This window comes from Trichomycterus rosablanca, chromosome 3, assembly GCF_030014385.1.
Source record: "Trichomycterus rosablanca isolate fTriRos1 chromosome 3, fTriRos1.hap1, whole genome shotgun sequence".
NCBI classification, from domain to species: domain Eukaryota; kingdom Metazoa; phylum Chordata; class Actinopteri; order Siluriformes; family Trichomycteridae; genus Trichomycterus; species Trichomycterus rosablanca.
In genome coordinates, this window is record NC_085990.1 from 45117622 (window position 1) to 45130464 (window position 12843).

At 40.3% G+C, this 12843-nt stretch overlaps 1 protein-coding gene across 8 annotated transcripts in view; it reads right to left on the bottom strand.

The window, feature by feature from the left end:
• Window positions 1-12843, bottom strand: part of ptprub (protein tyrosine phosphatase receptor type Ub) — a 516837-nt gene that overhangs the window by 199063 nt on the left and 304931 nt on the right. For all 8 annotated transcript variants that reach the window (XM_062991362.1, XM_062991366.1, XM_062991365.1 and 5 more), the window contains exon 7: window positions 769-1062. In XM_062991362.1, the coding sequence (XP_062847432.1) occupies window positions 769-1062 (294 nt within the window). The remainder of the gene's footprint in view (window positions 1-768; window positions 1063-12843) is intronic.

Here is a 12843-nt window from a genome sequence, read left to right on the forward strand (position 1 = left end):
TACTCATTTATCCATCCACTCATTTATCCATCCACTCATTCACCCACTCATTCATCCATCCATCCATACACTCATTTATCCACCCATCTACCCACTCATTTATCCATACATCCATCCACACATTTATCCATCCATCCATTCATCCATCCATCTACCCACTCATTTATCCATACATCTACCCACTCATTTATCCATCCATCCATCCACCCATCCATCCACCCATCCATCCATCCATCTATCCACCCACTCATTTATTTATCCTTTCATCTGTCCATCCGTCCATCCTTTAATACCCTTGATCCCTTGATTTCAGAGTGGGATGTCCAATAAGCTCATGGTCCACATACTTTTGACCATATATTACATATACAGTCACAGACTTTTTATACCATTTTTTGGTTCCTCTTTGTTCCTAAAACAGACTCATGGTGCAGATCTGTATCAGAAGCAGTGTTAGATCTGTTAGCAGACATATGGAGGAGGTGGAATGCTCTGCAGAGGTGGGAAATAATGGAAGAAGCAGTGCTATGTGAAAAAGGTAGCAAAGGTCACATGCACTATCAGAGAAGACCTAAAGTGCTTTTAAAACTTTCAACACCAGCTCAAAATAAGCACTTTCAACTTACTGAAAAAGAGGTTATAAGAAAGGTATCATGGGCCAGAAAACCACAGTTAACACCGCGCTTGGTTTGACAAACAGCTGACTCAAAGGTGTTAGAGCTAACTGCAAAAGCATTGTAAAACTAGCTAAAAGTATAAAATACTGACCAGCACATTTAGTCCTGCTGATGAGAGGTGGTCCAGGGGGACCGGTGCCACCCTCTCCAGGCCGGGTGAGCAGTACACTGATGTGATACTCGGTGTCTGGATCCAGGTGCCAGAGCTTGTAGGTAAGCATGTTGACTCCATTGATCTCTGAGTAGGGTGCATGACTGGCTCTGTATTCTATCTCTCGTCGGATAATGGGACCGTCACCCAGGATGGAGTTGGTGTTGAGCTGGATGATCAGGTAGGTAGAGCCTGCCCTGAGAAGCTGCGGTGGTGCAATCGGAGAGGGGGGCACTGTAAAGATCAAACACATAACAGCTTGGTTACTGGATTGTTAACAAGGACCTAAAGCAGGATATTTATCTGGATGTTTCAGTTTATCCCTGTAGGTTTTTAACTGTACATCTGTACATCATGTTATAACAGTGACTTATTAAGGGTTTGTATTTATTCATTCATGATTGACTGACTGAATGAATGAATACAGTTAAAGATCAGAAATAAAAAAAGTAAACATAACTATTTGCAAAGATACCAACTTAAACCACAGTCTAACAAATAAATCTAATAATTTCCATAATTTCCCTTCAGGGATTAATAAAGTACTCAATCAATCAATCAATCAATCAATCAATAATAGGCAAATAGGTCAGATCGATCGATCTATCTATCTATCCATCCATCCATCCACTCACCCAACCCACCTATCTATCAGTCAGTCCATCAGTCCGTCTGTCCATCCATCCATCTATCTATCCAACTATCTGTCCATCCATCTATCCATCCATCTATCCAACTATCTATCTGTCTATCCGTCCGTCCATCCATCCACATAACCACCTACCCACCCATCCATCCACCCAACCATCCATCCATCTACCTACCTATCCATCCACCCATCCATCCATCCATCCATCCATTCATCCATACACCCACCCACCTATCCATCCATACACCCACCCACCCATCCATCCATCCATCCACCTACCAATCCATCCATCCATCCACCCACCCACCCATCCATCCACCCACCCACCCACCTACCTATCCATCCATCCACCCAACCACCCACCCACCTATCCACCCAACCACCTATCCATCCATCTACCCACCCACCCACCAACCTATCCATCCATCCACCCACCCACCCACCCATCCATCAACCCACCCACCCACCCATCCATCCATCCACCCATCCACCCACCCATCCATCCATCCACCCACCCACCCATCCACCCATCCACCCACCCATCCATCCACCCATCCACCTACCTATCCATCCACCTACCTATCCATCCATCCACCCATCCATCCATCCACCCACCCACCCACCTACCCACCCAACAACCCACCCACCTATCCACCCAACCACCCACCCACCTATCCATCCATCTACCCACCCACCCACCCACCAACCTATCCATCCATCCACCCACCCACCCATCCACCCACCCATCCATCCATCCATCCATCCATCCATCCACCCACCCACCCATCCACCTACCTATCCATCCATCCACCCATCCATCCATCCACCCACCCACCCACCCACCCACCTACCTACCCAACAACCCATCCACCTATCCACCCAACCACCCACCCACCTATCCATCCATCTACCCACCCACCCACCAACCTATCCATCCATCCACCCACCCATCCATCCACCCACCTATCCATCCACCCACCCACCCCCCTATCCATCCACCGACCAATCCTTCCATCCACCCACCCACCTATCCATCCATCCACCCACCCACCCACCTACCTATCTATCCATCCATCCATCCATCCATCCATCCACCCACCTATCCATCCATCCATCTATCCATCTATCCATCCATCCATCATCCATCCATATTCCCATTTACCAATCCATCCATCCACATACCCACCTACCTGTCCATCCATCCATCCATCTACCTACCTATCCATCCACCCATACATCAATCCATATACCCACCTACCCATCCATCCATCCACATACCCACCTATTTATCTATCCATCCATCCATACACCTACCCACAGGCACAGATGATTAATGTGTCAGGCTCTCTTGATTGACAATCACCTGCACCTTATAAATGCTATTTCGCTTCAGGTGGAAGTGTTTCTATACACAGCGATTTCTTTCTTTCACACTTGCCAGCTCCTTTGTTGGCACACATGCACCAATCCACTCTCCCAGGGCAAAGGGTTAAAGAACACAAATTGTACCCCTAGTCAGAGTACAAGTAATTGTTTTAAAATGCTCTGGAACAGTGTTTAATTATAAAAGTTCATGCTAATACAGTTACATTTTGTTATATGGGGCCACCAGTAAAAGATCTAAAGCCCTGCGATCCTGAAATACCATAAGTACCGCTGCATGGCGATTAGTTTCTAACAATGTAAAAGTCAAAGCGTTCATTTATATTTAAAGGCTTCCATTTTACCAGGCCATGACAGCAATTTAAAGTACTGAAGTATTAATGGGACAAGCAGACATTAGGGTCAAAAGACGTGTCAGATGACAGAGTAGCGGCGAGAGCTCAGCGCTGTGGTTTCTGTCATTAATACCCGGGTGAGCGCCGTGTTCATGGTCCCAGAGTACTCTCGGCCGCATACCTTCATCCTCCACATACCTGAGACCAGCAGGTTCACTGATGCATCTGGTACATTGAGATCTCCTCAAGGGAGAGCCAGAGAAGCAATAAAGGAGAGCTGTACATCCAGCCAGACCTACAAATATTAACTCAGCTCTTTTAGGGTATGAGAAGTGAAATAAAAATACATCTGAAATGTGCTTTTGGTTCAGTATGAAGTTCAGCAGTCTAATAGACTGCATATGACTTACTTAGGAATTGTTATTACAACCTAACTTAAAAACACATTAAACTAATATATACATGAGAAGTTAAAGTAAAAGCAGCACAGAGAACGCTGGGTAGTAAAGATATTCTTTAAATGCATTGATACGTGGCAACGCTGATCCATGTTAAGAGTCGTCTTATACTATGTTACCATTTTTGGACAGCAGAGGGGGCACAGAGGCACAGATGATGTGTCAGTCTCTCTTCTAAATGTTATTCTGCTTCAGGTGGAAGTTTTTTCTACACATCACGGTTTCTTTCACACTTTACTTGCCAGTTCCTTTGTTGGCACACTTGCATGCCACCTCTGGGCAATCCGCTCTCCCAGGTGGTTCTATCGTGAGGCCCAAAATGCCTGATGAGTTCCCATGAAACCAAAGTATGCTGGTTTCGAATGCCAGTGGAGGACCAGACCTGACCAAGCAGCCCAGTGTCACTGTATTAGAAAAAAAGCAGGTTTGCCAACTAAGAAGCTGGAAAGTAGAAAGAACTTTCACATGAAGCAAAGTAATGCATAGAAGACACCTTCATGCCCCATCTGCCAGCCAAAAATGGCAACACAGAAGAACACAACTTGTGGGTTACTATTAAATTCAATCAGCAGCTGCCTCATTACTACATCTAACATTAATAATACACCACAATAACTTAATACACTGGTCAGCCAAAACATCATCTACACTCACTGTCCATTTTATCAGCTCCACTTATCAAATAGAAGCACTTTGTAGTTCTACAATTACTGACTGTCCATCTGTTTCTTTACATGCTTTGTTAGCCCCCTTTCATGCTGTTCAATGGTCAGGACTCTCCCAGGACAACTACCGAGCAGGTATTACTTAGGTGGTGGATCATTCTCAGCACTGCAGTGACACTGACAGTGACGGTGGTGTGTTAGTGTGTATTGTGCTGGTATGAGCGGATAAGACACAGCAGTGCTTCTGGAGTTTTTAAACACCTCACTGTCACTGCTGGACTGAGAATAGTCCACCGACCAAAACTATCCAGCCAACAGTGCCCCGTGGGCAGCGTCCTGTGACCACTGATGAAGATCTCAAAGATGACCAACTCAAAAAGCAGCAATAGATGAGCGATCGTCTCTGACTTTACATCTACAAGGTGGACCAAATAGGTAGGAGTGTCTAATAGAGTGGACAGTGAGTGGACACGGTATGTAAAAACTCCAGCAGCACTGCTGTGTCTGATCCACTCATATCAGCACAACACACACTAACACATCACCACCATGTCATTGTCACTGCAGTGCTGAGAATGATCCACCACCTAAATAATACCTGCTCTGTGGTGGACCTAACCATTGAAGAACAGCATAAAAGGGGGCTAACAAAGAATGCAGAGAAACAGATGGACTACAGTCAGTAATTGTAGAACTACAAAGTGCTTCTATATGGTAAGTGGAGCTGATAAAATGGACAGTGAGTGTAGAAACAAGGAGGTGGTTTTAATGTTATGGTTGATCGGTGTAGTATAGAGTACAGAGTGTTGTAAACAGTAAACATCCAAAACACCTGAACTCAATAATTAGAAGGGGTTGTCCACATCTGGACATACAGTAAACCTATTAATTCATGCTATTATGTGCTATACACATTAGTAAGGTCAGTATTTTGAAACTACTTTTCAAAGATCCTCTACTGTTTCTGCTAAAAGTAGAACTCCTTCAGGGTGAAATGAAAAAGCAATAAAGCAGAGCTTTTACAGTCAGTCCGAGTGCTGTGAGAATAATATGAGCTCAATTCTTATCACATCACACTCATATCAGAGGCCTGGAATAAAAAGCATTGTGGGATTCACTTCAATCTAGTGTTTGTTTGCACTGGGAGAGTTTGGTTTTTGGTTTCAACTTTAGAGAACTTCACCCCAGAGATCTACTTTATAAGATTAGATAATAGAGAACAGTAACGTATATTTTGTTTAGATACGCAGGCTGGGCTGAATGAACACATTCACTTATTCACTAGCTGCAACACTATACACTGATCAGCCATAACATTAAAACCACCTCCTTGTTTCTACACTCACTGTCCATTTTATCAGCTCCACTTACCATATAGAAGCACTTTGTAGTTCTACAATTACTGACTGTAGTCCATATATTTCTCTGCATGCTTTTTTTCCTGCTTTCACCCTGTTCTTTAATGGTCAGGACCCCCACATGATCACCACAAAGCAGGTATTATTTAGGTGGTGGATCATTCTCAGCACTGCAGTGACACTGACATGGTGGTGGTGTGTTAGTGTGTGTTGTGCTAGTATGAGTGGATCAGACACAGCAGCGCTGCTGGAGTTTTTTTAATACCGTGTCCACTCACTGTAGACACTATTAGACACTCCTACCTAGTTGATCCACCTTGTAGATGTAAAGTCAGAGACGATCACTAACACACCACCACCATGTCAGTGTCACTGCAGGGCTGAGAATGATCCAGCACCCAAATAATACCTACTCTGTAGTGGTACTGTGGGGGTCCTGACCATTGAAGAACAGCATGAAAGGGGGCTAGCAAAGCATGCAAAGAAACAGAGTGATTACAGTCAGTAATTGTAGAACTACAAAGTGCTTCTATATGGTAAGTGGAGCTGATAAAATGTACAATGAGTGTAGAAACAAGGAGGTGGTTTTAATGTATGGCTGGTCGGTGTACCCAAACTCATCAATTCACATATAGATGAGTGATTCATTACTCTACTGAACACGTTCCACTGCTCCTGAGTCCAGTGGCAGCATGTTTTACACCACTCCATACAACCCTTGGCATTGTGCTTGGTGATGTAAGACTTGAATGCAGATGGAAACCTATGCCATGAACAGTACAGTTTTTGTGCTGATGTTAATGCCTATCTAGGCTGCTGCCTAAGTAGAGATGATTCTAATAAGATGTCAAACTTATGAGGCAGATTATTTAGACGCACTACTTAGATTACTGTGATTATGTCATTGCAGTTTTAGCTTACTAAGCTAACTCAGTTAGCCTCAGGCCATTTAAACCAATGGGCTGAGACTACACAACACACTAGCATACCAGCTAAATTCTTCCTCCATGTACCAAAAACGTTAAACTGTCACTGAAAAACTGTGCAAATAAGTTACACTTGTACACCTTCATATTTATTTACATTTGAAAAGAACTCAGTTCATTGTCGTGCATTATTTTGCCATGTTTACATTTTTTACTTCGTTATTCAGTCAGAATATCGGTCAGAATAAGGCATCTTAGTAGGCAGCATTTTAAGGTATCTAAGAAGTTAAACAGCCTTTTTCTCTGAAGCAAGTTTATGTAGAGAGCTCACTAGGTTTTCAGTTTTTAGATTTACTTACCCACCTAGAGACAATTTAGATTAGCCTTCAGCATGTTTTGGGAGGTGGGAGGAAACCCCAAATGATCTTGAGTAAAACACAGGTGGTGATTAAATGAATAAAACGAATGGATTGTAAAGAAAATGACATGGATCTGATAATCCTTATTGATCCCTATTGTTCAATAAATAATGAATTGATTGTAGCATCCATCCTTAAAACATTCCAGGATCTAAAAGCAATTGCTTAGAATCTCTAGCAACAAGATACTTTGTGGGCAGCTGGAGCAAAGAAACCATTTTCAAAAAACAGGAACAAACCTTGTCACAGCAACCAAAGTCAAGTGCTCTGGAATGATGAGTTAAACTCTTGAGACATTTCACTCACAACAGCACTAGGATGTCAGAGTTCTGGTTAAAACACACTGATTCCTGTCTGCTGCTCTCTGTAAGCCCTGGTGACAGCTCCGTCATTACGTGGGTTGCATTTCAAGCACTGATGAAGAGGATCTGGTAAAACCATTGGCATGATAAATGGTATTAAATATAAATATTAAATCATGTCCATACTTAGGGTGGATGTTGCATTAAAACACTATGTAGTTAGTAACTACTTAGCTTTAAAATACAGTGGTACCTTGAAACTCGACATCTATTAGTTCTGGGAGTGGCGTTGAGTTTAAAAGACATTGAGTTTCAAGGTATTTTTTTCCCATAAGGATGTATGGGGAAACATGTTAACGCATTCCATGGTCTCGTAGAACTGCGTATATTTTAGGCTAATGTAAAATAATGGGGTTGTTTTTGACACTTATACACTTAAAATAACACAAATATAAAATAAAAACTACTGTAATACAATAGAAAAAGAGTTAAATACAATAAATCCTGCTCTTTACTTTTATGTGTTTATTGTTTTCGTATGCTTCTTAATCGTGGAGACGCTTGATCTAGGAATACTGTATTCCTTAGCAAGTTTAGTAAAGGTGCATTCACATGAGAAGTGGCAAAACCGTTTTTGAGCTGGCTGCGCCGTTATTCCCTATAGAGTGTGGCATCGCACAAAGGATAACCTGACTTACTGTACTAAAACAACGAGCGAAGAATTTAATTAGTGGAGAGAATTTATAAGCAGTAATAATTAAGAAAGGTTTAGTGTTTCTATGTCATTGTTTTTTAAACATTAAATCACATTAGGGTTTTTTTTTTTAACAGACTCTGTCTGAAAAGCTGATTCTCGCAATTTCTCAGCACCCCGAGCTATAACACAAGTTTAAAAGTAAAACAGGAGGAAAATCCAGATAAACACAGATACATGTGGAGCTTTCAGAGTGGATTTGACGGTTATTCCACACAAATGCAGATTTACTCATATTCGCACTTTGATGATGTTTTACTGCACCACTCAAGCCGAGCGCTGAACAAAGCAGTCAAGTTTAAGGGAAACGTCGAGTTTAAGGGTACAAATTTCTCAAGTGAAGGGATTTTGAGTTTAGGGGACAGCAAGTTACAAGGTACCACTGTACTGGATTAATTGTTAAGATATAATCATGATCAAATAATCATGTTTAGGATGGTTGGACCTTTTTTAGTCATGCTTTGCAGTGAAGTGTTTTTTTTCTTCTACTTTTATGTTAGCAATTATCAAAAAATATTGTGATAATAGTTGAATAATAAAAAAAAAATAATGGGTGCATGAGATCACTGGACAGGAAACTAAGCTAAAAAAATGAATACAAATACACCCAATTAATTCTGCTTCATTAAAACATTGTAGGAAAAGTCACCTACTGAATTTCTTTTAGACCTGACAACATAGAAAAATGTATAAAAAATAAAAATAAAAATAAATAAATAATAATGGGTGCATGAGATCACTGGACAGGAAACTAAGCTAAAAAAAACCCCAATAATAAATAAAAATAAAAAATACACCTAATTAATTCTGCATCATTAAAACATTGTACCACCTACTGAATTTCTTTTAGACCTGCCAACATTAAAAAAGTCAAAATGTATAAAAAATAAAAATAAATAAATAAATAATTGGTGCATGAGATCACTGGACAGGAAACTATAAAAAAGTAAATAAATAAAAATAAATAAATAAAAATAAATAAAAATACACCTAATTAATTCTGCATCATTAAAACATTGTAGAAAAAGTCACCTACTGAATTATTTTTAGATCTGACAACATAAAAAAATTGTCAAAATGTATAAAAAATAATAAATAAATAAATAATGGGTGCATGAGATCACTGGACAGGAAACCAAGCTAAAGAAAAAGAAAATAAGTTAAAAATACACCTAATTAATTCTGCATCATTAAAACATTGTAAGAAAAGTCACTGTAAAAATAACATTGTAAAAATGGTCAAAATGTATAAAAATAAAATAAATAAATAAATAATAACAAATACAAAAATAATAATCACTGGACAGGAAACTAAGCTAAAAATAAATAAATAAATAAATACACCTAATTAATTCTGCATCATTAAAACATTGTAGGAAAAGTCACCTACTGAATTTCATTTAGACTGACAACATTTAAGAATGAACAAGTAAATGAGATCTGATGTCATTTGAAGGACAGGAACCCTTCCTAGGTTTCGGACCCAACATGAACCTGATAAAAATGAAACAGTTACTAAAAATGAAAAATTAAAATGTATTCTTTTCCAAGCAAAACAAAGCTAAACAGCTTTAATCCTGTTTTGTTTTTAAATTGCATATATTAGCATTTGTTTGCCATTACCGCAAGACAGTCAATATCTAGGGAATAACATTCCTCGTAATAGCTGCACAATCATGAGCAGTTATAACACTTAAATGATCATTTATGTATTTCACTACAGGCCAACAACACATGAATAATGAGAAGCACTGAACACAGGTCAGACATGCAGTCCTTGTTTTAGCACATAACTTAATTTCATGCCCTTCCATTTGATAGGGGTTTAACGCTACATTTATGGAAACAGCCGGGGGGTTTAATAAAGCTACGTTTTTTAGGCAACTTTGTCATGCACCAAACACTAACCTCCACATAATCCTTCCTGCTACATCTATCAATAGGATTAGCCCGGAGCCGGCTCTCAGACTTAGTCAGAGAGACGATCAGGCGTGGTACAGGCAAGTGATGAGAGCTCCGTCCTCCTCTGTCCTTATTTTAGTGCTGTCTCTCTCTAGGGTTTAGGCATTAGAGAATAGCTGGGAATGAGAAGTTACTGCTTGCTGAGAGCTGTCATCCTGACCTGACAGCCTGGTGTCAGGCTCGGAGGTTAGCAGAGTTATGAGAGGTTGGCTCGCTGCGGTGCATGATAAGTGGAGTGGAAAAACTGAATCCAGGATCATGCAGCTTAGCAATCGCTGGCTTTGACTAAATATTATATCAGTGTAGCTTCTGATTTCATTTCAACTGTGAATCTCAAGAGTCAAACGGAAAGAGTAGAGCGTTGTGATTGTTACTTTTCTGATGGCATCTGTTATTGCATATTTGTCATGCTGACATGACATTAGACAAAGAGAGCTTAGCAATAAATAAATTATTATTATTATTTATTAGGATTTAACGTCAGGACGGGTAGTTACTCATTACACAAGATTCATCAGTTTAAGTTTAATGTCAAACACAGTAATGGACAATTTTGTATCTCCAATTCACCTCACTTGCACGTCTTTGGACTGTGGAAGGAAACTGAAGCTCCCGGAGGAAACCCACACAGACACAGGGAGAACATGCAAACTCCACACAGAAAGGGCCCGGACCACCCCACCTGGGGATTGAACCCAGGACCTTCTTGCTGTGAGGCGACAGTGCTACCCATAGAGCCACCATGCCGCCCCAGCAATTATAAAATAATTAATTCATAACCTCATATGTATAGTTTTTTTTTGTAATGGCTTAAAATCATCAATTCAGGTCTTGCAACATCCAAGTCACAACTTTGACTGTACCACCCAAAACCCAAAGACTGTGGCTCTGACTGTAGTTTGGTCCTAGAGAGTCCTAGAGCCTTATAAATGTATTAGTTAATTAGGATTAGGATCTAAAAGTAATTTTTGCATGTCTTTGGATTGTGGGAGGAAACTAGAGCACCCGGAGTAAACCCACGCAGACACAGGGAGAACATGCAAACTCCACACAGAAAGGACCTGGACTGCACCACCTGGGGATTGAACCCAGGAACTTCTTGCTGTGAGGAGTCAGTGCTACCCATAGAGCCACCGTGCCGCCCCAGCAATAAATAAATAAATATTTCATAATAAATATCTAAATTTTTAACCACATATGTAGAACTTGTTGCTAAACATTTTCTAGAATGTTATAAGAAGGCTTTAAATCATCAGTTCAAGTCTTGCAACATCTCTGTCCAAGTCACAACTTTGACTGGACCACTCAAAACCCAGACTGTGGCTCTCACTGTGGTTTGGTAGAGTCCTAAAGCCTTTTAAATGTATTTGCTAATTTTGGACTGTGGCAGAAAACCAAAGCTCCTGGAGGAAATCCACAAAGACACGGGAAGACCATGCAAACTCCACACAAAAAGGACCTGGTCTTCCCCACCTGGGGATCAAAACCAGGACCTTCTTGCTGTGAGGCGACAGTGCTACCCACCAAAGCACCATGCCGTTCGACAGTGAATTTTAGATGGGGCTTATACGTTGGATAACGTTGTTCCTATAATAAATAACATTATGTTTTTAATAAATAACGATTTTAAGTCACCCATTACTCTGTGCCATTAGGCTTTTATGACTTGTATATTTAAAAAAAGTCACTTTTAGCTACCCATATAACTACACTCCTGACCTAAAGAACTACTCCTTAAATAAAGCAATAAGCCACGAGAGGCCGTGCATTACTGTGATTTTAGCACGGGGATGACGTTTGACTAAAACTTCTTTCCCGTGCTAAAATCATAACAGTAATGCACGGTCTCGAGTGGCTTATTGCTTTTATAAAACGGCAATCAACATAAAATATAATAAATACAACAATGTTTAATTCATAAATGTATTTATCGTGTATAAACTTACAATAAAGCATTCTTCCGCGACGCAAAATAGTTCGATTAACAGTGTTGCTAGGCAACATGAGAGCGAAAATAACATAAATGTTTTCTATTCAGTGGCGTATTAATATGGAATGATGTGAGGTGGTCCTCGGTGTGCGTTTATCGGGGATTTTACAACGGCTTCGAACGCGGCTCAGCCAATCAGATTTTAGGACCGGAACCATCCGTTTTATAATGCTTATGTTGCTATAAGAAACCAAATCCCTGCAGTCATAATTCAAAATCTAATATGGGGCCAAGTCCATAATAACGCTCAAGTTTAAAATGTGATTTATAAAACGGATAGTTCCGGTCCTAAAATCTGATTGGCTGAGCCGCGTTCGAAGCCGTTGTAAAATCCCAGATAAACGCACACCTATGACCACCTCACATCATTCCATATTAATACGCCACTGAATAGAAAACATTTATGTTATTTTCGCTCTCATGTTGCCTAGCAACACTGTTAATCGAACTATTTTGCGTCGCGGAAGAATGCTTTATTGTAAGTTTATACACAATAAATACATTTATGAATTAAACATTGTTGTATTTATTATATTTTATGTTGACCGCCGTTTTATAAAAGCAATAAGCCACTCGAGACCGTGCATTACTGTTATGATTTTAGCACGGGGAAAGAAGTTTTAGGCACTCCGCTTCGCGTCATCCCAGTGCTAAAATCACAGTAATGCAGGGCCTCTCGTGGCTTATTGCTTTAATTGATGCTGATCTTTGCAGTAACTGTTTTATTGAGGTCAGAGTCACTGTGAATCAGGAGTCTATTCTGAAAACACTGGGTCTCTCAGTTAAGCAACAATAAATTCATTCAAACCCACAT